The following is a 27,690-nucleotide window of genomic DNA, read 5'->3' on the forward strand; positions in this document are numbered from 1 at the left end:
GCCCCCCATCCCCAAGCAGGAGTGGGGCCTGGCGGGAGACCAGTCTCCTGCCCTCACCTACAAAACAGCTGAGGCCTGGGTTCAACATCTGGCAGGAAATCCCAGAGCCCTCTGGGAATTCCAAAGGAGAATTGGGGTGGGGGGGCAGAGGGAGAAGGAGCTGAGGACAGAGGGAAGAGAAAGGGATGCTTCAAAGGCAAGGAGGAGAGATGGGGACAAGCGCAAGAGGGAGCTGAGAGGCTCAGTATCCAGGGAGGGCAAGGCCCGGGTGGGGTAGGGTGGCCAGGGGTGCAGGGGAAGAAACTGTGGAACAAACCTATATTGTGCACTCTGAGGGCAGTGAGGACGGTGAGGAGGAGGCGACCTTCAAGACCCATTCTCAACTCTCCATTAGAGTAACCTATTAATAACCCCTTACTCCCACAATCCTCCCCTCCCCCAGTAAACAAGCATCTCCAAACAGCAGGGCTGCTGCAAAGGGCAGGGGGGGTGAACGGGGGTCGGGGGGTGGGATTGGGGGGGGTGAGCACCAAAACCTCAGGATTCACCCCCAACCCCCCACACCTGGGCCAGCACCAACCACCTTCATTAGTTTTACAAGTCAATGGCCCCCACCCTTCCCTGCCTCCTCCCCAGTGGTGGAAAAAAACCTGGGAGTAACTTTTTCAGAGGGAGGAAACAGCTTCAGAGCTTGATCAAGAAAGACAAAGAAAGGAGGTGAAGAAAGTCCCTCAATACAACAAGTTGTCTCAAATCGTCACAGTGATACAGACTTATCAGAAACCAATGAAACAATACAAATTAAATACTAATAAAATAAATACTATGGAAGACAAAAGAACACAGGGGAACAGAGGGGGCGCTCAGAGATTTGGGCTTTTCTCATTTCTCTTCCGGACAGGCCGTGGCCACCCAGGGCCCTGGGTTTGGTCTTGGTCACACGCAAGGAGGCCAGTCCAAGGGACCCTGGCACCACCTCCCACCACCCCTGGGACCTCTTGTCCTCAGACGTGGAGTTCAACTTTCCACCCCCATCACCAACCACAACAACAATGACGATGACAGGGAGATGAGAACTAACTGTAACCAAAAAAAAAAAAAAATCCAGTCACTAATGCTGGCATCGATAAGGCGGCTTCTTGTTGGTCCGTATTATTGCCTCTTTCTGCAGTCTGGTGCTCGGTGGGGGAAAAACATGGGAGGTGGGGGAGGGGTGAACTTGGGAGGAGAAAGAAGAAAAGGGAGGGGCTATTTTCCGGGTCAACTGTTCCAAGGCTGGAACTCTACCTCGGACCCTAGGAGCCGAAGCAGCTCCACCTCGTACCGCACCAGCTCCACAGTCTCAGAGGAGCCCGGGGCAGAGGTGCCATCCATGCCTCCAGGCCTCTCGGCAGGGGTCAGCAGCTGACTGGAGGCCACTTGCCGGTAGAACTCAGCCTTGGGCAAGGTGGCGATTTCAAAGTGCGGGAACCGAGCCTGAAAGATCCTCGAGGAAAGCTTCAGCCTCTTCAGGACGTCGGTAAAGAGAAACCAGTTGCAGGGCCTGGAAAAGGCAAAAATGAGAGTTAAGGGAGGGGGCAGAAAGGACAGGGTGGGGGGCGGGCACTGGGCGCTGGCCTGGCTACCCCTCTGCTAAGCCCCTGACTGCTTGGGTGTCGCAGAGCTGACAATTTTCTCCTGTCCCCTATGCTGGCAGGCTTTTAGCTCAATGGCAAGCACTCAACCCGTGCCTGATCCCTTCCAAAAAATGGGGAGAGGGGGTAAGTGGGCCTTCCAGAACCATAAACCCTGAGCAGGCGCCCCAGCCCTCGCAGCCCAGGTGACCTGGGATTTACCCTCTGTGGGGACCAGTTCTGCCCCCCAGCAAGCCCTGCCAGCCTGTCTGCTTTCCCTTTTCTTGTCTCATCCCTGCTTCCCCTGCCTCCTTCTTCTCCAAGATCTTCCCCAGCAGAGGGGGAGCCGTGGAGAAAGGCCTAAACTGCGGGTAATCCAAAAGGCATTTCTCTTTGGCTCTGGAATGCATTAGACAAGTTTTTTCTCCAGCAGCAGCACCAACGTTTCTGCAGGGCTGCAGCTCACGTTACAGCTACAGCTAGTCTGACTTTGCTGAGCACACCCGACTGGGCGGCAGCCTGGGGACAGCTGGGAGGGGGGCTGCGAGGCCGCCCAGGGCCAAACGCTAGCTTTGACTAAACCAGGAAGAAATGCTGTGTCCCCATGTTAGTGGCCCCTGTTTCCAAGGCTGTCTTTCCTCGCCATCCGCCATTCCACTGTCCCACTTCCAGCCTTTGCCACTTTTAGCCTGGACTATATTGCATCAGCCTTCTAACTGGTTTCCCTCTGCCAAGAGTCACTCTTCCACACCCCCCCACCCACCCTCACTGGATCCTCAGTTACTCTTCGTTTTCTAAAAAGAAAATCAGACCTTTAAACTCGGTCACTAAACCACTTTTAACAGATCCCTAGTATCTCCAGCAAAAAAACTCTTCAAACTCTTTAGCATGATTATTATGCAAGACCTTCCAAACAAACCTCACTCAACCCCTTTGGCCTTATCTCCACCCAAGCTCTCTCTCTTACTCACACACAGACACACACACACAGGCTGTATACCCCCACCCCACCAAGTACAAGCCATTTAATGCAGGACTAGCCCTGTTTTCTGAACTTGAATGTCTCAGTGCCTTTGCTCATGCCATACCCTCCATCCTTGTCTCCTCAGCAGCCCAGTGCAGACACCCTGTCACCCGTGAAGCCTTTCTCTGATGGAACCGGTTACTTGTCCCATCTTCCACAGTCTCCTGGCACTTGGTTTGTACCCCTATTATAATCCGGTAACAGAGCCCATTTCAGAAAGAATATAAAAGAAATGCAAACTGTGGTTCTCTCTGTGGTCCAGGAAGGGGAATTTGGGGGTGGACTGGAACTTATATTTTTCCCTTGACACCTTTCTGAACTGTTGTATTATTAACAATAATAAATCTGCTTAGGAATGTGGTCTTTTATTAGAGTTCATGGTATGCTTGTCTGTGCCCTATACCAGACTGGAGAGTCTTTGAAGGCCAGAGCTATATTCCAGCACTCTGGGTTTGACCTGGTGCAACTGCTTAAGACATGATTCTGGATTGACTATTCTGTACACACCTAAAAATTATCCTCAGACCCACAGTCCTAATCTTAAAAGGCAGCATTTCTTCCAAATGACAGTGACCTCTATCATCTCACACAAGCAGGGAATGGGGTGTTCTGGGTTAAGAGAAAGGGGGTTCAGATGCCAGATCCTTGGACATCGCTTTCAAAGAATGGAGGAAAACCCCCTCAGAACACTGACAGTGGTGATCAGAATTCAGTTTTGCTTTGATGAGTCAGCAGGCACTTCTGAAGCCCACAGGGCCTCAGAGTCATCAGTATATAACACCCCCCGCTTTGAAGACCATTAATTCTTACACGGTGCCACATTTGTGTGGAAGGGCAGATTCAGAAGCAGTGCTCGAGAATGTAGCATCAAGAAAACCAGCTCTACTGGGACCAAGCTCTCAACCAAATACCCACCTGCCACCCAGTTTGCTTACTGACGCTCAGCCCCTGGTTGCCCCTGTTCTGTCTGCACCTAAAGCACACTACCCTGGTCCTTTTACTGCCTGCGGCCCAAGATCCTATTTCAGAGAAGGAGGTGCTGAATATGTTGGAGGAATTAATTAACTGTGCAATACTATATCCCAGAGGCCCAGCCCCGCCCTCAGGGATCAGCTTATGCCCAGAAGAATAAGGACCAAAAGCCCCTGAAACTTGAGCCCTACTAGTGTCATCATAGAGGCTATTTTTATTCTTATCAGGCCAGGGTGGAAGGGATGCAAAGAAACTGTGGTCTAGTGGTTAGAGTCACCAAGTGAGGGGCTCCCTCAAAGGGTTCCTATTTCATTGCCCACTGCCCCCCATTGTGTGCACTTCATGTGCTTTCACTTAAAAAAACACAGGGTCTGATATTTCAAAAATAGATATCAAAGAAAAAGCATACTTAAAAGTGTTTGCAAAGGTTTTGAAATATGTGAAGACACCAAGAAGAGGACACTTAATGATGGAAGCCAAGATCCCTGGAGGAGGGCATGGCAACCCACTCCAGTATTCTTGCCTGGAGAATTCCATGGACAGAGGAGCCTGGTGGGTTACAGTCCATAGGGTTCCATGGAGTCAGACACAACTGAAGCGACTTAGCACTAGCACATAAACAAAAGGACAGTGTATTCTGTATCCCCCTAACCAGCAGGCTGCTGAGCTTTCTTCTATCAAATAAAGGTGACACTGGGTCTACTCTAATGCTAAGTACCACATATATTCCAGTCTCTGAAAATGGGTGATCCTCATTATAATATGTGTGGTAATCTGAGAGGACAGCAGCAATGCCATCACCTCACCACCATTAAGGCAATGAGCAACCAGCCTGTGGATTAGTTAAGGACCCCAGTGGCCCCACAGCTATGGCAAGCATATGTCCTGGCTTTTCCAAGAATCTCAATTTCAAATATTCTGTCTGGCTGTCCCCAGAAACCACAAAAATGTTTCAGAGATTCTAATAGTTCACCAGCCCAAATATCTCCCAGATCATCTGTTATACCCAGAAACAGCACAAAAATTCTTCAGAGTGAATCTAGATTTTGGTTTTGGAAAACACACATAGTCAATGCACCTAGAGCTATTCTGAACATATCCAATCTGGGCTGGAGAGTCAGGCTGGACTGGTCATATTTTCTCCTTCCTGTGCTCTAGCATTTGTTCTCCAGGTCTCAGCTTCCTGCAGGAGAACTCCATCCTTCCCAGGATCCTAGCACTCGGTCCCCATAGACCACTCAAACACTTACCCGCGGGACACTGACACTTGGAGGTTGTAGCAAGGGAGAAGAGGCTTATCTGAGAGCTCAAACATAAAATTATCCTCTTCCACATCATCTCCTTCTTGATCAGAGCTCCCAGGAGGATTATGGAGGAGGTCACAGACAAACCCGTCTTTTTCCTCTGTAAAGACATCATATAGGGAATTAGTACTTAGCTACATGCATACCACAGAAAAGAAAAGCTCAACAAGATACAGATCCCTGGGTGGGGCCAAATGTCTCTGATCCTTGGGAGGGCATGTGAACGTTCTAGATCCGGGAGGTAGTGCTTAGTGGCCACAGATTCATTATACTCCTCCACTTTTCAACTGGGAAAAAAGCAAGGAGGTGTGAAGGATTTGCTGCCCAACTGCTGGAGACAGAAGCCTGAAGACACCATCAGCAGTCAGAGGCAAAGGAAAATACTTGCCCTTCAAACTGCAGCTTTGAAAGCTGCCCGCCTGCCTGCATGGGTCCTCAGAAACCCAGTGGCAGGGACTAGGCCTCTGACCTTTTCTAGCTGCACGTTCGGGTGTGCCCTGTTCTCCTGCTCCAGCTTCCCCCAAACTTAGGAGTGGGCACCTTCCTCAATCTGGGTGAGTGCTGGATGACAGCCACGGGGAAAGGCTCACTACTCTTTTGAAAGAGGAGGGCTCAGGCCAGAGCTAAGGACTCGGGAGCTGGCAGCTCTCTCAGAAACTCTGTGTGCATCCTGGGGAGAGGGTAGGGAGGGATGGTAGCTGCCAGATTGGGGGCTGGGTCCCTTTTGAGTGTGAGCAATACCAGAAGAGGCGACAGTGCACATGGGGGCTTCCAGCAGGGTTAGGACAAGCAACGGAGGAGAAAGGGAGCTTGGGAGAGAGAGAATTTACAAAGTACCCAGGGTGGGGAGTGGTAGAGGGCTAATGACAGATGGCTTTGTCCAAATCAATGGCATCTCTTGATTTTGGCCACCAAGTTCTGAGTCTGAGAGAAGCATGGGCTGGAGTTGGGGGTGAAAGGGTCTGGAAGCTACTAGCAGGTGAAGAAGGGCTACCTCCATTGGGTCACTCCTGTCTTTGAGAAGAATCAGTGATACCCAAAGCAGATCCCATACATCTGAGACATAGACCAGGGTGGGAAGCATCCACTTAAAGCTTACCCAACACAGAACTGCTGTAGAAGTCCCAGGAAACGCCAGGATCACCCTCTGCCCGGCCCTGGAGATCTGAGAGGTGATCTGATGAAAGAAGAAAGGGCAGTGAGAATAGGGGGTAGACTAAAAGAGGAATCTAGAAGCAAAGTATATTCATCTGGCATTAGGAGAATGGGCGATGGGAAGGAAGAACCACAAGAGGGCCAGGAGCGACCCCAGAGAGATCTGCTATCCATCAGAGGCTACAAACTAGTGCCAAGAGCCAAATCTAGTCCAGTGACCACCTGGGTTTTGGCCCAGTGTTTTAAACCTCCACAATTTAATTTAACTTCTAACATTTTAAAGTTGGGAGATTTCACTTAAAAATTCGGATTTCCAAGTTTCCTTGAAAAAAAATCAAGAGATCTGGCAACATTGTATCTACATTACTGCATGTCATCAGCGGGCTGGAGGGAGAGGGGACACGTGTGTTCTCCAGTTCAGCAGGCCCCACCCAGCCTGCCTGCTCTCTAACATGATCAGTCTGCAGGCATTTAGGCCTGGGACCCCTTCTTCAAATGATGTAGGGCATTACTCTGCAAGCAGAATCCTAGATCCATCCCAAGATTTAAGTCCCCTGCTGGTCACAATATTCATATATCCAATCGTGATCTTGCCAATTCAAAGGAAAATAAAGGAAGCATAATTCCTTCTGTCTTGTCCTTGAAAACATGGAATGGTGGGGGGGATGACCAAGTTTATCCTCATGAAAACCTATTGCTTCCACAGCAATACCCAAAAGAATTAACAACAGGTATTGAAACAAAAACTTGTACATGAATGTTCCAGAGCAGCTCTATTCACAATCTCCAAAAAGTGGAAACAACTCAAATGTCATTCAACTGATGAAGTGAAAAACAAAATGAAGATTAACACAATGGGACAGTAATCAGCCATTAGGAGAAATGAAGTACTGAGACATGTTACCTACAACATGGATGAAACTAGGAAACAAGGAGACTAAGGGGTTAGGACTTAGCGCTTTTTCTTTTTTGGGGGTTCGTGGCTTATAGGATCTTAGTTCCCCAATCAGGGATTGAACCCAGACCCTGGCCTAAGTTGGGTTAAGCTCCAAGTTCTAACCACTGGACTGCTGAATTCCCTCTCCCTAAAAAACCATTTCAAACAACCTTTTGCTTACACAATCTGAGAACTGACATGAGGCTACCTCTTAGCCTCCCTGTTTCCTAGCTAAGCATCTAGATGAATTGTTTCACCTCTTGGCTCCATGTGGACAAAAAGCAGGATTCCATGACAAATTCAACTGTATCATCTGTGGGCACATGGCCCAGTGGTTGCCAATGTGCCACGTAGTACAGTTGGCAAGTTGATTTAGCTGTGTATGGTTGCCACCTGCCCTCAAGTGACACCTGAGCAATAGGACAGGAGAGAGTCCAAAGGGCACAGGTTGGGTGAGGATGTCCCCTGAAAAGCAAAGCCCAGGAGGAAGTTGGTAGCTACTCTTAAAGGAGCAGAGCTAAGTCCCTGGATAGAAGGCACCACCACATTCCAGGATACCTTCCCTTTGGGTCACACATTCTATCAGCAAAAGTGCCCATCAGCTGTTGTGAGCTACTGAAAGAAGTTTGTTTTTTGGCAACCCCCTAGGAGATGAGGAGTTTCTTCTGAGAGGAAAAGACAGTCAGAGAGAAGCTTTCAAAGTAATCGCTGAGGAGCCAGAGTAGAAAATCTTTCAGCACATATATGAGATATTTTGAGTATTCCATGAAAAACTCTTGAGGTCCCAGATGCCAGCTTATCTCCTCTTCTGTACCCTGTGCCATTTGGGAGTTGGAAGTAATTTCTTCCAAAGGCATCTGTCAGGTAGGTGACTATATTTGGTGCCTCGCCCTGCACTAGGTGTCCTGGAGACAAAGAAATGAGATTGTAAGTTCCCCAAAGTCAGGGACTACGTCTGTCCTGCTCATCACTGTCTCCCCAGTTCCAAAGCGCAGGTGCCTGGCACAGTAAGAGCATAATAAACACCACGGGGGAAGTAAGAGCGGGGAGAAACTACTACAAGGCGAGACTAGAAAGTCAAGGGCTTGTTTAGCCTGTGTGCTGGCACATAAGCATTCAAGTGACTGCGGTCACCAGAGGACTCCAGCAGGGCAGCCCTCGCTCACCATACTCCCGGGGCTCCTCTCTCGGACCTGCCTTCGGAGGCCCCCAGAAACTCATCTAATTCTCCTCACATTTGCAGGTGAATGTGCCTTTTGAGATAGCCCGAAGTCAACTGGCACAGACAAAGATGCCAAAGTCAGAACTGGCCCACGAGTGGTGCACAAAAGGAGCCGTCGCAGTCTGCTTGACAGGGCAGCTTCGAGGCGTGTTTCCACATGTGTCTCCATGTACAGTCAGGATGAAGAGGGAGTCCTTTTCCTTGATTTTCCCTTGTCCTCCCTGTAACTTTGAGTTCTTTTCTCTTATCCTTGCCTTCAAACAGTACCCTCAGCCCAGCAATCCTGCTTCTAGGTATATACCCCAAATTGAAAACTTGTATTCAAACATTTATTCACGTGTGTTCACAGCAGCACTAGGCACAGTTGCCAAAAGGTGGACACAACCCAAATGTCCCTCAACTGATGAATGGATAAAAGAAAATGTGATCGATCCAGAGAGGGGATAGTATTCACCATTAAAAAGATGCCACTATGTGGACAGACCTTGAAAATATGATGCTACATGGAGAAAGTGAGCCTCAAAAGGCCTCATATTGTGTGATTCACTTTTATACGAAATGTGCAGAATGGGCAAATCCAAAGAGACAAAGTAGACATGTAGTTGCCAGGGGCTGGGGTTGGGGGTGGAAAACAACTGCTCAATGGGTATGGGGTTTCATTTGCTAACTGCTAAGTCACTTCAGTCGTGTCCGACTCTGTGCGACCCCATAGACGGCAGCCCACCAGGCTCCCCCTTCCCTGGGATTCTCCAGGCAAGAACACTGGAGTGGGCTGCCATTTCCTTCTCCAATGCATGAACGTGAAAAGTGAAAGGGAAGTCGCTCAGTCGTGTCCGACTCTTAGCAACCCCACGGGCTGCAGCCCACCAGGCTCCTCCGCCCATGGGATTTTCCAGGCAAGAGCACTGGAGTGGGGTGCCATCGCCTTCTCTGGGGGTTTCATTTCAGGGGGATGAAAATGTTTTGCAGCTAGATAGAGGTAGTAGTTGTCCAACATGGTGAACACACTAAATGCCACTGAACTGTTCACTTTTAAATGGTTAATTTTATCTTACATGAATTTTGCCTTGATTAAAAAATATTTTTAAGTATTCAATGTGAGTGGTGGCCCTGGCAATAGAAGTTTCTGTATTTCCTAGGGTCCCATTGTACCCCTGCCCATCTCCTACAACCAAGTCACCAGCTGAGGGACATGAAAGGGGAGAAAACAAAAAACAAACACTCATTGACAGGGGGTCATATGGCCAAGGTCTCTGGCAGGAAAAACAAAAACCTGTGATTCAGTGACCTCAAGTGGTAAACTACTAACCCTTTCATTGGTGGAAGGAAAAGCAGTCCTGAGAGTTCCTCCAATGCCCCAACCCAAACTGCAACAACTCCCCCCAGCTCCCACATTCTTTCCGACAGAGGATGAAAAACCAGTCTGTTTTCCCTTGGTTAGGCTGCATATTATTCTTTTCTTCAAAGGGTCAAAGGGAAATCAGTCACATGCCTGCCTGTAATCTGGCCCAAGAAGGAGCTCTTCCAAAGGCCTCTTGGAAGGTTTGGATGGCTTGGTTCTCCAAGGACAAGGATGAGAGACAAAGGGTTCACTGTCTGACCTCTAGTACCCAGAACTATACCTGAAACTTAACAGGTGCTCTATAGACACATGGGTGAATGAACACATGAAGAAGCTGCACTATACCCTTCAGGGTCTCAGGAGACATGGGCCTCATGCTAAGCAAAGGCAATGGAGGAATATCCACATTGTCAACCCACACGAATCACCAGCATCTTCTGCTTTACAAAAGAATTCACTACAGGATATCACTCCTCTGTGTATTTAAATGAGGATTTGATTCCTCGAGTTTTCCAGGAGAGGAGACTTGCACAAAACGAGGGATGCTCTACATGAGACACAACCCTGATGCTGGCACCATTTCTGCCCTTGACACCCTACAGGGATTCGCCTTCATCTGCTGCCCCGTGGGATCCCCACTAGGGGAGGAAGAAGACAATGAATCTGTGGGGAATCTGGTCAAGCAAATGCTTGGGGATGAACAGCAAAGAGCTTTTTAACTACCTCAGCCAGACAGGCAAGGTAAAAAGAAATCCAGAAGTCCACACTGGTGTGTTGAGGTGTATCGGTTGGGGAGGTAGGCCAGAGGAGGGAACCGCCTCCCCAACCTTCAACCTCATGGTGCTTCCAGCAGCCACTCTACCCAGTCATTTCCTGAGATTCGGGGCAGGGGAGAGGTAGGGAGCTGATATGAAACAAGAGAGACACTCCATTGGAGGAATTGAAAAAGCTCCTGGTGACGGTTACTCAACATTGTGAATGTAGGAAAAGCCACTGAATTGTTCACTTCAAAATGGTTCTGTTAGGTGAGTTTTCCTCAACCTTAAAAATCCTAAGTGTTAACCTCTTATCCCCTCACAACAGCCTTTTAGCTCAAGTCCCCCCTCCCGGAGCCTACTGACTGCTGCCAGTGCCTGCTTCCCTGGCTGCCAAGGTCCTAACCAGCTTGAGCACTTTCCCTAATGGCCAGTCAGAGCTCTGCCTTTAACTGGCACTCAGTATTTGCATGGAAAAGAGGTGGCCCAGTTTTAACACTCCTTTCAGCTCCTGGCCCCCATTATGAAGTTATAGCTCTATGCCCATAAAGTTGAGAAACAATGTCAAGAATTGAATGAAGGTGTTCAGCCTGGAGAGGCTAGGAAGTGCCAGAATTCAGGAAAGTCTTCTCTTGTGTCCACAGCACAGACTAGAACTCGAGTTAGTTTAAGGAGGCATCAAAGGCTTTCCAGTAGTTGGGATTAGCTAACAGACATGAGAAAAGAGAAAACTGTGTTTACTTCTCATTTTTTAACTACTTCAAATGGTTTCAACATTCAAACTCTTTGGGGATTTTGGAGAAGGAGTCCACGAAGAAAAGACTTTGTGACCACGGAGGTTAGAGACAGCCCTCAGGAGAGTGGTCTCCAGCCCAAAGAAGCCTCTGGATGAGACCTGCTGGTCAGAGGAGTGCTTCACGAGGCGCTTTTATCATGTTGAGATGCTCTGGGTGTTCCTGCGTGCCAGCTTTCCCTGGGAAGTGAGTGGAGTGCAGACAACACACGTTCGTGTGGAGGAGAGTGCAGAGCAGTGTGTGGGAAGAAGCCACAGAGGGTGGCCTGCTCCGAGCCGCACGCAGCCCAGTGATGGTCCAGCTAATCTGAACAAGAGTCCTCGCTAGCCCAGAGCAAATGCCTGAAGGAGTGTCCCACATGGCTCTGCCCTCACAGACAGGCCTGGGCCCCAGAGCCGGCGGAGGAAGGAGGCAGTCCTCCTGCCTCAGCCGGAGAGGCTGAGTCCGGCTGTGGGGCGGAAGCCTGGCTGTGGACTGGATGGGGGCAGCCAGGCAGAGGTCAGGGCCTCCCTCACAGCGTCCCATCACTCCCCTTCCTTCAATACCTAGAAGGCCCTTCCCACCTAGTCCTCCTTCCACGGGGACCTTCGGCTCAGGCTACTACTTTGTTTCCTCCTCCATCATCAGCTGCCTGGTTAACCTGTATTCCATAAACAAATGAGCTTCTGCTTGGGAGCCTAGGACTGTACCTGATGGTGGGGGGGCGGGGGGTGGGGTACGAACTGAGGCCACAGTCTTGGAGAGAGGAAACAGCCTTGGGCAAACCCTTGGTCCTGCCAGCTTCCAGCATAAGAGGGGCTCTATCATCAACATCGAAGCCTCTGAAGAGGATCAGTGACACAACCTCCAGCTGCTCCATCCACCCAACTGCACTTAGGCAGGCTGAAGAAGTCACTGCTGGAGCAACAGCCAAGCTGTAATATCACACAGGAGGTGGGGTTCCTTTATTCAGAGGTCAAGTCTGAGGAGATTTCCACTGAGCATGCCCAAGCCAGACTTCCCTCCTCCCACTGCCCAACTCCGTAGAGCTATCTGACTGCAGACAAACACCTGTCATCCACTGATGAGAAAACAAATGCAAGCTGGTTTGTGGTGCTTGCCATGGGCCTTAACACTGCTTTTCCAGAGGGGGCAAGTGAGGGAGGAAGAGCAAAGAGCAGGAGGGTGCACAGGGAACATCACAGTCACCACAGGTGTGAGGAGTAAGGCTTGTGCAGGGGTCCTAAGGGCTGAACTTTGATCACCAACAGAGATAAAGTGCAAGTGCAGAAACGAAAGCAAACTGTTAAGTGTCACCTCTTTGCAACTGGCAGACCATTCAAAGCACAAGTCCACACATTTTGCCCCAAACTCAAACTTCTAGTGGGGCCACTGTCCCACAGAGGGGCCTACCTCACACACGGAGCGGGAAAAGGGGTCCCCAAGGGCAACCAGGGCCCTGAAGAGGATGCATGCAATGACACTCACAGTATGGGGACAAGAGGAAGCTGCCTGCTGACTTTTCAAAGTTCATAGAGATTTCTGAGTTGCCAAAAAGGAACACGTGAGGAGAGCCGATGCCCCTTGTAGGAGATGCTTGAAATGAGTGAGATGAAGGGTATCTCGGGAACTCAGGGTCAGAGCCCCGGTAATGAGGTTTTGAGTCTGGGTCATACTCACCACTGAGAAAGCGCTTCATGGTGTCACTGCTGGCCAGCTTCATGGCTGTCTGTCCTGAGTAGGTAGCCAGCGTGGGGTCAGCCCCATAGGACAGCAAAAGCCAGATGGTCTCCAGGTTGTCATTGACCACTGCATCGTGAACTGGCCTGCAAGGTGACACAGGTGAGAGCAGCAGGGCCCAAGTGGGAACCGGGGTGTCTAGGCCTCAGGCCACCTTGGCAGGGAAAGCAAGTGAGAGGAGCCCAGTGTAACATGGGGAAGAGGGCAGGGAGCCACTGCTGGCCTGCACTGCCCTCCATATTTCCCTGCCTCTTTCTCCTCCCTCCCAGTTCTCTCTCTTACGTTCCCCAATGGCGCTCTGCTGGTTGTTCTGGAGCTCAGAGGAGAATAGGCCCCTAACTGAGGATAAACTTAGAGAAGATTCTGGGGGATATGACTGGAAAACCCAGATGACTGCCCCAGAGCTGCTCTGCACACCCAGCAGGTGGCCCAGCAGAGTCCACAGCCTCTGATCCAAGCACCCCACCACCACTTGGTATGCAGCTCAGGGGTCAGTTTCGCCCAGGAAGCAGGCCCTCGCATACAGCACAGGAGAATGGGTGCGGTTTCTTTAAGACATGGCAGGTGTCCCTTTTTTAAGTATATAGAGATCAACTCAAGAATCAAATCTGGGATGTTACCTCAAGATCAGCCTTCCGATTCCTAAAGCCTGAGATTCTGCCTGACGACAGTGCCAGGGATGATCCCCAGAGAACCCCAGCCTCCCATCAGTGGGCAACGTGGACTGGCCAACCAAGGACTCGTCCAGCCTGGCCTGAAGTGGGGTGGATTCTCTTGAGGGAGGGGCTGAGCAGGGGAGAGGGGTGGGGGAGATGGGAGGGCAGCCTTCTTGCCTGGTGCCATCCTGTGCGCTACAGTTCACATTGGCCCCGTGCTCCAGCAGGATGTTCAGGATGTCAGTCCAGCCCCGGGAGCAAGCCTCATGCAGGGCCGTGTAGCCTGCATTGTCGCGGTGATTCACATCTTCACTGTCTTTCTGGAGGCAGTAGAGGACAACGTCCTGTGGGGAGAGGGAGGGCGCCGTGAGAAAAGAGAGGCCGAACTCTTGCAGTCACCTGGGTTAGGTTTGAAGCTCTCCACGTGTCCGAAGAGTCTCAGAACATGCTCTTTAGTCCAGGGACTGATGGGCAGATCTCAGAATCTATTGTCAACTAAATCAGTCCTGAGGTGCCAGCTTTGGGCAGTGTCCTCAGCAGAACGGAGACATTTCTAATGGCTGACAACACTGATCAGGGTGTGGGCTGTGGGTGTAAGCCCCTCAGAGAGGCTCACCTGCCCACTCAGAGCTCACACCCTCAGGCTTCCATGGTCTGACTGCCCGTTCCCTCGTCCGGGGCTTTGTGAGACGGCCCCAGACCAGAGAAATGAGACTTGTGCTGGCAAACACTGCCTCTGGCAGTTATTTGAGAACAAGGAAGAAAGAACTGGTGTAAGTACCATCCCTGGATGTGTATCCCAGGGCAGTCAGTTCCAGCCCTCCCCTCAAATGAAGACTGTTCTGAGCATCATCCAGGGTGGTCAGTCATCCATAGTAATGATCAGTGTCCCTGGGCTGAGATGACAGGACGATAAGTGGGACTCCAGGCTGAGAAGCAGCCTAGCTAGCTGTGGTGGATAAGCTGAGGCAGAAGGGAGAGGCAGTCCCTCTTCTGAGGGAAAGAGGCTGACAGCAGCTACTAGCAGCCTCTCGTCAGCTCCTCCAGGCCCCGGTGAGATGGGACTCAGCCGTCCTGACTGACAGCTAGCACACTGGCTGGCTGGCTAGAGCCTGTGTGCCTGCGTGGGGGTGCTGACTTCTGGACACGGAACTTCACACTGTCTCTACCCAGGGGGTCACGAAGCCCCCACCCTTCCCACCACTGCAGATATCACCTCTTTGTCCTGGCTTCAGACGCCTCCTCCTTCCCTTCCTCCTGTCACAGGCTGTCCAACCTGCCCTTGCCCTGTCCTGATTGGTTCACCTATGGTCTCTTGCTACCTGCTTTGGCCCCAGGTAAAAGAAACTCACTTAAAGGGCAAGGGTTGGTCATCATTTTTTCTTTAGATCTCCCTTGGCAGCTATCCAGGCCCCCACACTAGGTGCTCAAGACAGATAGGTGGCTTGCCAGTGAGACAGTGTCAAGGTGGCTCTCTTATGCCAACCCACCTGGCTGGGAGTGCAGCTGTCTTTAAATGAGTCAGTTATGGGTACTGGAAGCCTTAAAAGAAAAGAAAAAAAAAAAAAAAGGAAGACCTACTCTATAGCCCAGCATTTCCACACTTCAGAGCAAATCCTGGGGAAATAACTGGTGTGGCTGGCAAAGGCACATGGTCAAGGAGCTCATATCCACAAAATACGCTCGTATCAATAAAAATGTCCAGCAATGTCATTGAATGAATCTGGCTTCTGCCCCTACCCTTTAGGAATCAGAAAGACGCTGGTGTGAATTCAGACTCACATATACATAGCGCTTGAGTGACTGTGGACACATCACTTAACATGGCTAACCCCTGATTTTCTCACCTGTAAAACAGGGTTAATCAAACCTACCTCCATAGGCTTACAGTGAAGATGAAAGGATATGAGGCAACGAGAGCTCTTAACATGACCAAAGAGGTGCTCAACAAACACCAGCTTCCTTTCCAGTCCATAGGGAAGCAGCATAAGGTGGGGGTGAGCGCAACTCTGCCCCTCCAATGTACTCGACCCCTCCACTACTGGAGGCCAAAAGGAGGGGAAGCTGGAGGGAGATATAAAGAGTGAGCGATGATCACCCCCATTCCTCTCTGAGTGGGGAGCCATGGCACAGGGAAATTCAAGATGACATAAAAACCCCCAAATCCCATCTCTGGCCTATGAAGGTATTAGATGATATTGTCTTACCATTTCAATGCTATTCATCCTCAGTTGACATCCAATCGGGTTTGCAAGCCCACACAGCACGTCATGATGAGGCAGCCCCATAGGCCATATACACAGTAGTAGGGGGCCATCCTACACTTACGCCCCAAACAAAGGCCTGGCCAGGCCACAGAAGAGCCAATGGGGAGAAGGTTATCCACAGATGCTGGGGCAACAATATCCTGTGGAAATGAGGGGGTGTTCCTTACCTTATACCCAAGGCGGGCCGCCCGCTGTAGGAGGGTCTCGCCAGCATTTTTGTTCACTATGAGACGACGAGCCTCTGGGGGAATCTGCCGGGCTGTGGGTGACTCGGAGGCCTCCTCTGGGCCAGCACTTCGGGACTTAGAGGGTGTGCATGGTTCTGTGGGCTTTGCTGGGGTGGGAGATTTGGGAGGGCGTGTCTTCTGCTGGCTCCAACGCCCTTTGCTCTGGAAAGCAGAGACACAGATCAGCACAACTCACCTCCACATTTCTACCCAGCGAGCAGATGCAGAATGGCTCAAGTCCTCAACCCCGAAAACCAAGCAACAATGAAGGGATTGCTCACAGAGCTCGAGGGGATATGCCAGCTTCTCTCACACACTCTGCATGCCTTCTTTACCTGCCTTGATCCCCATGTGTTGAAGTTTTTAACTAGTCACCTCGATAAATAAGCAGAAGCAAATTCTCGGGGTGAAGAGAGGTGGAGACAGCTCGCTGTGATGGAAGAGGCACAGCTGTGGAAGCCTTCACTCTGTTGCAAAAACCTTCCCCCAACATCCAACCCTCACCAGGCTTTCCCTACCTCCTAGCACACTGTCCCCCTGGATCACACTCGTGCCCACCTGGGCTGGTGGAAAGTGCTCAGGCTCTCGAATCGGACAGACCAGCTTTTGAATCCTGCCTCTGCCAGCTACTAGCTGCAAGACCTGGGGCAAGACCCAGCTTCTCAGAGCCTCACTTTCTCCCCAACAGGGTCTTTGAGATAATGAGCTAGAGCAGCACACAGTGGATGCTCACGAAACATTACAGTCCTTTCCTCATGAATGACCCGTGCTTGTCTCCTTTCTTCTCCCATTTTGAACTGGAATGTCCAGAACAGGTTCTCGTGTCTGGCACACCATGGTTTATTGAGTCCATAGGGGCAGGTTATTTGTCTCTTTCAGATGAGATGAAGGAACTTCAGACAGAGAGGAACTGTGTTTGAGGAGCTGTACTCAAGGATCCAGACCCAAGGTGCTTCATGTTCACCTGGACCTAAGTTTGATGATGAGATTCTAAACTTGGAGTTAATGCCATAAGTGGACAAGACTTTGGGGGAGCCATGGCAGAGGAAGGTGTGACTTGCACGTGGAAGAACATGAATCACCGGGGGGTCAGAGGACAAGAATGCGTCCGTCAGACTCTAAGATGACTGTGATGATCCCCACCTCCTGATATTCATGCTCTCGTGTAGTCCCTTCTGCACAGGAGAAGGCAGAGATGATGGTGTGTGACCTCTAAGGCCACAGCCTAAAAGATAATGTGGCTTCTGCTTTGCTCTCTTTTGAATCACTCATTCAGGAGGAAGCCAGCTGCCAGGTCATGAGGATAGTCAAGCATCCCTTAAGAGGCCCAAGGGACAAGCAAAGGAGGTCCCCCACCAACAGCAAGCCTCGACTTGCCAGCTATGTAAGGGAGCCACTCAAGAAGCTCCTCCAGCCCCAGTCGAGTCTTTGCATGAATGGAGCCCTGGCTGACACCATGACGGCAACCTCATGCATGGGAGACCCCAAGTCAGACACAGCAAAGCTGCTCCTGAATTCCTGACCCCAGAAACTATGAAATAATACATGCTTATTGTTGGGTTAAACTGCTAAATCTTAGGGTAGTTTGTTGTGCAGTGCAATAGATAACTAGGAGGGCTTCCCAGGTGGGTCACTGGTAAAGAACCTGCTTTCCAATGCACGAGACCCACGTTTGATCCCTGGGTCGGAAAGATCCCCTGGAGATCTCCCCTGGCTACCCACTCCAGTATTCTTGCCTGGAAAAATCCCATGTATAGAGGAGACTGGTGGGCTACAGTCCATAGGGTGGCAAAGAGTCGGACACGACTGAGCAACTGAGCACAACAGATAATGAATACATCCTACTTACCCAAATCCCCGAGAGCATCAGGGGCTCCCTTAAATCCTGTTGTCTACAACACTGTGGTCCCCATTGCCCTTTCTCTACACACCCAGAACACCTAGTCTGAATCACATAATCCAACGCCTTATGTCTGACTGTCAACTTCCTTCTGTTGTTTCATGGGCAAGTCTGGCCTCCCCTGCTACATTTTAAGCTCCCTGGGGTTAGGGTTCATATTGTCGTCATCTCTTTTGTTCCTTACAGCAATTAACTTGGGGTTGGGCATGTCACTGCAACAAACATTTGTTGACTTGATTCAAGCCAGCTATACATAGAGCCCTGGGCAGCCAAAAGAGTTGCCTAGAAAGACACGAAGCTGGGAAAGAAATGGCACCAGGGAAAAGACATTGACCCAGGGCATTTGTTTCCTCTGGTAAATTGCAAGAAAAGAGCTGCTCTCTATCCACATCCAAAAGGGCAGAGAGGTATACCAGCTAGCAGGAAGGCCCTGGCTATGAGGGTAGAATGTGGCTTTTTGCCAGGAGGACAGAGGTGTACAATGGCAATACTGGAGGATGCTGAGTAAAATGCCCAGGTTGTTGCTAAACCAAGTGAGGAGCCAAAGGGTGATTCCCGTCAAGGGGCCAGAGCTGGCAGAGAAAACGGAGGCTGCCAGAGAGAGGGAGGAGCAAGACCCCCCCTGCCCTGCCCCCCTGGCTTGGAGCCCCTGTGGGAAGAAGCCTTTGGCTGATGCGCCAGCTTCAGTGTTGCAGGCACGCCCCCGCCCTCCCCCTGGCTTGCTTCTCACTACAAAGCACTGTGCCATGGGGGCAATTGGAGCAGGTGGCGGTGACTGGGAAAGAAAGAAAGGCGGGAGGGAAAAAGGGAGGCCCTGGGAAGGCACAAAACCTCTCTGGGAGAACATTTCAGTGGACACACCGCCTGGCAGAACTACCAGACAGAAGCATCAGCATGTGCTGCTGTCAGGTGGCTCATCACCTTTGTGTGGGATGGAGTCATGTGAGTGGGAAAGAGCAGGGGATGAGGACGTCCACCTTCCACCAGAGCTGCTCCGGGTGGCAGCGTCTCCCTGCCCAGCCTCACCCTACCCCAGTGTCACCTGAATGCAGACAGAAGCCACCCATTCACTGGGTGGAGGCATATGGAAAGAGTAGGAGGTGGAGGTGCCCCAGGGGCAGCCAGGCCTGCCTCATGCCCCAGGTCTGTCACTCGGACCACTGAGTAACCTCAAGCAAGTCCCTGAACCTCCCCAAACCTTGGTTTCCTCACCATAAATTGAGGACAAGAGGGCCCACCTCTGACAGCTGCTGTGGGAACTGAGTGATCGTGTGAGCAGAGCACCTGGCCCAGAGCAGACGCCCCGATTCCTGCCTTGGCCCCTCCAGAGTCTCCAGGAGCCGGCCCTGCTACCTGGCCTTCCTGTGTCTCTGTCCCCTCATTCTTGCCTTGGTCTGAAGCTCAAGGGTTTACACCAGACTCAGAGACAGCACTTGACCATTATCAAAGCCTTTCACATCCATTGCCTCCTTTGTTCCCCTAAGCACCCTTGTGGGATGGAAAGGCCTGGAAGTATCATCTCCTTTTTTTTAAAGATGAAGAAATAGGCTTGAGCACTTTGTTTGCACTGAAATCAGATTCCAGAACAAGGATGGGGGACTTGAGCACTTGGGTCTCCTGCCTTTTGCCAGTGCCACTCATGGACCCTGCTCTGGAGCTAGAAAGAGCCATTAGAGTCACAACCACCTAAACCAGCCCAATACGACCTTTTGATTTTTGGTTGTCAAGACAAACACATATTACAGGCATACATTTGAACCTGCGCCTCGCATCTCTCAAACATCCTTGCACCTCCAGGATGAGGATCGTGTGATTTTCTTTTTTTTCAATTGTATGGTATGGAACTGAACACCAATGCCATGAACATGAGAACCCAAAGAGACATCAGTTTTAAACAGGGGTTCTAGTGCCCTTGCTTGGCTATGGATTGGTAGGCACTCATGAGAAGCACAGAAACTGAGGAGTGGGGTTGGGAAAGTACAGCATGACCAGTCCAAGTGGAATTCCTTCAGCCCCGCCCTCAGGCAACCTTTGTCTGGAAATCAACATCCTTGCTTCTACAAATTGTTTTCTACCTTGATTGACTCAGAAAACTTCCTGATTGGTTTCCAGTGAGTTAAGCCCAGACAAAAGCTTCTTGATTGGATGTTAACAAGCTATTCAGGCTAACATTCTGCCATATTCTCTAACTCTTCCCTAACTCTAAGGAGATCCAAGGATTGTTGAGGCAAATTCATCCTGGGCCAAACTCTACAGTTTGTAGATGCTTATTATTAGCTCTGACTTCAGTTCCATTCTTCAAATCTACAGCCCAACCCTTCTAGAATTAGTTTAAAACACTGTAATAAACATGAGTTAATTCAATCCCCCCATGCACTCACTCGGGCTTCCCTGGTGGCTCAGACATTAAAGGATCCGCCTGCAATGTGGGAGACCTGGGTTCAATCTCTGGGTCAGGAAGATCCTCTGGAGGAGGGCATGGCAACCCACTCCAGTATTCTTGTCTGGAGAATCCCATGGACAGAGGAGCCTGGTGGGCTACAGTCCATGGGGTCGCAAAGAGTTGGACATGACTAAGAGACTCACACTTTTACTTTTTCTGTTCCTGCACTTACTCACTCACTCAGAAGACTGTTCCTCAAGGAGCTTATGGGAAACATGCCACCCTAGCCCAGTCTCCAGCCCCAACTTCCCTGGCTGATAACATACCTTTGCATCTTCTGAGACCGTCACCATGTGCTTGGTCTTGCACTTTCGTTTTCCTGATGGCTTTTCTGAATTTTCAAGGCAGGCTGGCTCCTCAAGGTTATTTGGGAGGAAACCATTTGGTGAATCTGAGATCCCCTGGGCTTTGTTGGGCAAGAGAAGGTTCCTGTTCCGGAGGCGGTGCTCTGGGCTCTGGGAGGAAGTTTTCTGCTTACGGGCCTTTAAATCTGCAGGAAAGAATGGATGTCAGGGAAATGGCACACAGAAAAGCAACGCCTTCCTCTAAACTGAATCAGAGGACTTTGGGGATTAGAATCTCAGGACAAAGTTGTGTAACTATTCCCTACCAGTATCTCGTGCGGGGATGCCTATTCCACTAGATGCTTCTCGAACAGACACTGTGCTTCTACATCAATGTCCCTCCCCTCCAAGCAGAAGACAACTCCCAGCCTTGCTAGCAGGGGGCAGCCCATCTGGCTGTCCCAAAGATGAGGGTCTATTTAAAAGGAAATCAGAACTTTCCCAGCATTTCGCCCCTTTGTCTCTTTCTCCACCCCAATATGAAGCAAAGCTAGCAGCTCTCCTGAAGTGAAGCATGTAGTATACTAGGGGCGAGTAAATGGGAGAAGGCATCCCTCACAGCCTTAGCCCTACCCGCCTGTCTGCCCTGCTGGTCTCTCTCCAGGCACTCAAAGATCAAAGTGGCACAGAAACTCCCTGAAACCAGAAGCTGCCACTGGCCAACTTAACAGAGGGGCAGTCACAGACACCTGCTGCCCTTCATAGCTGGAAATCAAGTCACTGGGACACACTGAGCAACATCTCTAATTCTAGTCATAGCTCGCTGAACAGAGCACATTCCAATTTCCAAAAGGCCTGCTGGGAACTCCATTACCATGAGCTTCATCCAACAGGGTCAGTCCTAAGCCCCATGGGGTTGGGCGGGACAGATTGAGTTGATCCTTATCTCTTAACATGACTGTTACATGGCATGGCCACTAGCTGTGTGGTTGCTGAGGGCAGGTCATAATCTCCCGGAGCCTAGTTTCCACATCTGTAAAATGAGGAGGATAGAATCCACACCACCCTTTTATAAAGTGTAAGGCATCATTACTGTGTTATTTAACTGTAAGCTTTTAGGCAGGACCATGCCCATGTAGTCTTTATCTCCCTGCCAGGACTGGCCACCATGCCTAGTGAACAGTGAAAGATGACTATGTCTCTGAAGTAACTGCAGCCTCAGTTTCTCCAAGTTGTGAAATGAGGGGGTTGTACAAGATCCAAGAGTTCTCAACCCACCTCCCTTGACCTTGGCTTCTCTTACGTGTGACATTGCCAAGGGCAGATCTAGATGGAGGAGCCATCATCACAGCATGAGGAATTCTCCACAGGTTACACACAGCTCTCAAAAGGCCAGCTGTCACAGCCCCCCATTCTCCTAACTCTCCGAAGTCCACCAGTGGGTCCCCACCTCTGCCTAAGAACTGCTGTGCTGCTGTTTACAATAGCCAGGACATGGAAACAACCTAGATGTCCATCAGCAGATGAATGAATAAGAAAGCTGTGGTATATATACACAGTGAAATATTACTCAGCCATTAAAAAGAATGCATTTGAATCAGTTCTAATGAGGTGGATGAAACTGGAGCCTACTATACAGAGCGAAGTAAGTCAGAAAGAAAAATACCAATACAGTATATTAACCCATATATATGGAATTTAGAAAGATGGTAATGATGATCCTGTATACAAGACAGCAAAAGAGACACAGATGTAAAGAACAGACTTTTGGACTCTTTGAGAGAAGGCAAGGGTGGGATGATTTGAGAGAATAGCATTGAAACATGTATATTATCATATGTGAAATAGATCACCAGTCCAGGTTTGATGCATGAGACAGGGTGCTCAGGGCTGGTGCACTGAGATGACCCTGAGGGATGGGATGGGGAGGGAGGTGGGAGTGGGGTTCAGGATGGGGGACACATGTACACCCATGGCTGATTCATGACAATGTATGGCAAAACCCACTACAATATTGTAAAGTAATTACCCTCCAATGAAAATAAATTAAGAAAAAAGAACTGCTGTGCTGGATGGCTTCTAATGGCACTTCAAGCCAGCACATTATCAACCAGGCCTTTTAATGTAACCAGTTTGGGCTGAGGCAAAAGAGGAAGGAACAGAAGCAAGTCTTGTGAAGACCTCAGGAAACATGGGGAAGCCATATTACAGCATTCAATGCCGCAGGAAAAGCAGCAGCCCCTTCCCCATGTACTCAGGGCAGGGTAGGCTCTGGAGTTTATGTGACACTGGTGGAGCACCCTCATGGTAGCACCGAAGGGAACTGGGAGTGAAGGTAGCAGGTATGTGAGTGGTAATGGTTCTTCTTATCCCCTCTGCAAATCAAGGAGAGACCCAAGCCCAGGATGAAAAGAAAGATCATGAGGCTCACACGGGAGTTGTCTCGTCTAGTTTGGTCTCTGCCTGACTCTCTGATGTCAACCTGAAAGAGGGTAGTAATAGGAGGAATTGGAGCTTCTGGAGAAGAGAGATGTTTGCCAGGCAATTCCTTCAAGAAGAGTTAGCATCAGATCTGGAGAAGATCATAGGCCAAAGCCAACAGACTCAACTCAAAACCTGTAGACACACACACAGAGGGAGAATGATCTGGTTTCCAAACACTGGAGGTGACCCCACAACCAGCAGGATGCCTTGCCGAGTGGTGATCCCATGCTCCTGGAGGTAGTTATGTTGAAGCTGTCAAGAGTGCTGTGGTGATACAAAAGTAATGTGAAGTTGCTGAGTCATGTCCAACTCTTTGCGACCCCATGGATTGTAGCCTACCAGGCTTCTCTGTCCATGGGATTTTCCAGGCAAGAGTACTGGAGTAGGTTGCCATTTCCTTCTCCAGGGGACCTTCCCAACCGAGGGATCGAACCTGGGTCTCCCACATTGTAGGCAGATGCTTTTACCGTCTGAGCCCCAGGGAAGTGGTGATATAAAAGCTCCTCTTTATCCTAACACAAGTGGCTGAGGCCAACTGCTTGACAACTCACTCCTGACCTCTGACATCCTGGCTCTGGCAGAAAAATGGGAAAGTCATCCCCACTCTCACACGGATGACAAAAACTGGCTCAATTACTCTCTTAAGTGTGGGGATAGATATAATATACATCTCTACTTAAACAGGGCCAGAGATGAGGGTTAGCCTTCTTGGCATTATAGCAAACCCAGAATATACTACCTACGCCAACATGGTTGTTCAGTTTTCACTAATAATGAGATTGCAGATATTTACTAGCAGCTCAGGATGAATACATTATAGGAGACAATCAATTGTTGCTTCAAGGGCAGAGGTCAGAGAAAGAGAGTGAAAGACAGAAGTGTTTTAACTGAACCCAGAGATATGCTTTTTGCTCATCTAGAAATCCACTACAGGAATGGGCCTGAAGAGCACTTAACAGAACAAACTGGTATCAGCCTTGGTGACAGTCTGTGCCTCCGTGATTGCGTATCATAGCATCTGACGTGGCCAAAGAGAGCCTGGTGTTCTCCTTGGGCTCCCCACTTTTCCAGCTCAGGTCCAACAAAAATGAGGCCACCTTGGGTCATGTCAAAGCTTCACTCTGCCTCAATAACCTTTGTGGCTTTAATCAAGAAAGCCAAGTTGTGCCTGCCTCTATTTGAACTTCTTACATTGGGTTGAGGAAACCATTGTACTTCTTTTTAACTTTAGGGGCTGGAGGCATACCAGGAAAGGCAGCCAATGCCCTCTTTCTTCTCGAACTTAGGATTCTAGGAGAGAAAACCCAACCTCCCACGAGACCCGACTCCCTCAAGCCAACCAGAGAACTGCCTGGTAACTAAGGACATCACTGTGGCCGTGCCCACACGTTCAGATTTATATATATATATATATATATATATATATATATATACACACACACACACACACACACACACACACACACACACACACACACATAAAACTGGAGGGCTTGGGCATACATGTCCTCAGCTCATCTGCAGGTCAGTGGGAACTCATTCAATCTCAACCCCAAGCCAAGACCTTGGGACTGCAGTTGAGTGACTCCCTCTGGCAGCTGGGGATCATAGCACCAGGTTACTCTGGGTGCAGAGGCCTTTGGCAGGTGGAGAGAAGGCAGGGGTGGGAGTACCCATGATGCCTGAGGGTCCCCAGAAGCTGGAGTCACCGTGGCTTGGGGACGGGTGACAGCAGCTGCCTGGGGCAGCAGCCCCCAGCCAGCCTTACCTGCTCTCCCTTTCCGCCGCTGCTCTTCCTCCTGCTCCGTCAGGTACTCCCCAGTCTGGTATTTTCGGCTCTTCTGCCGTCTCCGTTTCTTCCTCTTCACCAGGCCCTCCTCCTCGTCTTCCTCCTCCTCCTCATTGGTGTCCCACATTTGCCGGGCAGCCTCTGTTCTCCAGGGCATCTCCCGGGCTCGCCATAGGTGCCTGCGGCCCTGGCTCAGCAGGGTCTTATCTTGGGCATGGTGGCTGCGATACTGGGTGTCCCGCTGGGTCTTTCTCACCTTTCGACGCTTGGCCGGGGTGGGAGTCACTTCCTCTTCCTCCTCTGTGGGGAAGACTTCCTGGCATCCCATGTCACTGTCTGCCATACCAGCAAAGGAGCTACAGATGCTTCCTGCGGGTGGGATGTACAGAGGACGGTCACGCATCCCTTCAAAGGACTAAGAGTATGGTGTCGAAGCAAGTGCCCTGGATCAGGAGCTAGCAGGTCTGGGTTCGAGTTCAGGCTCTGCCAGTTATTGGCTGTATGCTCTGGGAAAGTTCCTTCACTTCTGTCTCCTTGTCTATAAATTGAGAATACTGTTCTGAGCCTTACTGACTGACCTCACAGGACTGTTCTGAGGCTCAATTGAGATAATTCACTCCAAAGCGCTTTACACAGTCCAATAATTACACAACTGTTGAGTATCCAAACCACACACCCTTCCTCATCCGTGCTGCCCTGCCACTTTCATTCATTCCACAAACTCTTAGTGCTTACGAGGTGCCAAGAGTTGTGTGAGGGGCAGGAGAGGGCCACGGGGTTTAGTAGAGGGTAAGGGAGGGCAGACTGACATGGCACCCCACCCCGGCTCACTATGTGACCCCCAAACTTGCTGACAGATCCACCCTGCGCAAGTTGAGTTGTCTCCGAAGGCTCTCAGGAAAAGTGAAGCAAGGAGCCCCTTTCCTGTCACAGCCTGGCTTAGGCCCGCCCAAATGCTCCAGAGCCAGGCCCTCTTCCCTTACATTGACCCCACCTTCTATTGAGCGGCCACAAGTCTAGGGGTGGAGCTTTCTCCCCAGCTCAGCTCCACTCCCCACCCCGCTGCAGCTGCGCCTCACCGCTGGGCAGGCACTTCCTTTCCTCTCACCACCGCCCCAGGACGATGGGACCTTTCCTGCCCTCTTCTGCCACTGGCCAAGAGGCCATTTTCCTCCCCACTCCTACCCTCAACTCTGCTGACAACAAGCACAGTCCTAAGCTGGCCCAGCTCAGCGGTCCAGGAGATCTGACATCGTCCTTGGAAGTGGCTCTGAGACACCATCAGTTTTCTCTTAAGACCCAGCTATTAACTCGGCAATCCCCAAACCCAAGTGAGGTCAGCAGAAGAGAAATAGTTCGAAGGAATTCCCGGGTGGTCCAGTGGTTAGGATTCCAAGCTCTCACTGCTGAGGGCCTTGGTTCAACCCCTGCTTGGGGAACCACATGGAGCAGCCAAAAGAGAAGAAATGGTTCGAGGCAAACAGAGTGGCACTGGACCAAAGCTTCAAGTCCCTCAGTCAGACCACTTAAAGACAGCAAATGTCCAGCAAACTTTCCATTATACAGACCAGCCAGGGAACGCAGTGTTCTAGTCAATCTAATATTCTGGTTAATACGAATCACCATAGAGATCACCCAGGGATCACCAATTTCTAAAGAATCAAATACACTATGCTGTGTTTAACACTAAAATGGCAATGGCTGTAACGTAATGGCTCTTTGATGATTCAGAGGACACTTCAGGATTTGTCAAGGCCTCTAGGCTGTCATTACAAACCCCAATTACCACAGTGCTCTCCATGTGCTGAGGTGCTCGTTAACAGAATGTCAGATAACTGAGTTTACACTGTGCCCTGCTTCTCCATTCCATTCACTTTGCCTGGATATCTGGGTGAGCTGGGGCAACCATTTCTAGTGCTAAGTATCAACTTGGAGGCTAGCAGACAAGAAGAGTGCCTGGCAAGAGCCATCCTTTCTTAGACACTGGGGGTTGACTAGTACAAATTCAGGGGACCAAGTGTGATTCTGCTGGCCCTGATGACTCAATAACTGTTTCCGATTTTGATGATGCTTGTCAAATGGGGCAAGAGGAGAGAGGCCCAAAGATTAAAATGTCTGTGCCAGTAACTGGCCCCAATAATCAAGAGATGCCAAAGCCTGGAGTAGAACCAGTTTTCCTGAGTGGCACAGGCTTTTCCTCTTTCCACCACTGGCTGCCAATAAGAGGTGTCAAATCCCTGTTCTGAAAAGCTAAGCAAATCGTCCTAAAATCATGGGCAATGACCCAGCTCCTACCCTAGGCTCTCTTGTCTCTGCAGGGAGCTGGGCATCTTGGCACAATGAATGAAATTCCCACCTCTCCACTTAGGCCAATGGCAAAATGGCTCCACCAGATTTCTACCTCTCTGCGGAGAAGTACCAAGATGGGCCTCAGCCTCAGACTCACTCACCAGACTGACTGCGCGTCCGGGTGCTGAGGACCACAGGGATGAAGTCACGGAAACTGCTCTTTGCTTTCTTCTCTAAGGAACCTGGAGTGGTGTGCGGTTTCAGGGCAGAAGGCAGAAATATCACAATCAGAGGCTCAGCACAGGAAAGCCCCCCACCCTTGCCCTGAAAGGCTCAGATGGGAAACTCAAGGGAGGGTTTGTGTTTTGCCTGCATTACATTTATTAGCTCCCCTATGCTGCTATCAGGGCTTCCCTGGTGGCTCAGTGGTAAAGAATCCATCTGCCAATAGAGGAGATGTGGGTTCGATCCCTGGGTCGGGAAGATCCCCTGGAGAAGGACACGGCAACCCACT

General features: G+C 50.3%; 1 protein-coding gene across 2 annotated transcripts in view; it reads right to left on the bottom strand.

The window, feature by feature from the left end:
- Positions 1–498: 498 nt before the first annotated feature.
- BCORL1 (BCL6 corepressor like 1) overlaps positions 499–27,690 on the bottom strand; it is a 59,511-nt gene continuing 32,319 nt past the window's right edge. For both annotated transcript variants that reach the window (XM_052663103.1, XM_052663104.1), the window contains 9 exons: positions 27,338–27,418; positions 24,867–25,256; positions 20,597–20,820; positions 15,928–16,149; positions 13,671–13,837; positions 12,778–12,923; positions 6,013–6,090; positions 4,860–5,013; positions 499–1,543 (listed from right to left, as the gene is read on the bottom strand). In XM_052663103.1, the coding sequence (XP_052519063.1) occupies positions 1,261–1,543; positions 4,860–5,013; positions 6,013–6,090; positions 12,778–12,923; positions 13,671–13,837; positions 15,928–16,149; positions 20,597–20,820; positions 24,867–25,256; positions 27,338–27,418 (1,745 nt within the window). In that variant the 3' untranslated portion in view covers positions 499–1,260. The remainder of the gene's footprint in view (positions 1,544–4,859; positions 5,014–6,012; positions 6,091–12,777; positions 12,924–13,670; positions 13,838–15,927; positions 16,150–20,596; positions 20,821–24,866; positions 25,257–27,337; positions 27,419–27,690) is intronic.

This window comes from Budorcas taxicolor, chromosome X (genome assembly GCF_023091745.1).
Source record: "Budorcas taxicolor isolate Tak-1 chromosome X, Takin1.1, whole genome shotgun sequence".
Taxonomy (NCBI): domain Eukaryota; kingdom Metazoa; phylum Chordata; class Mammalia; order Artiodactyla; family Bovidae; genus Budorcas; species Budorcas taxicolor.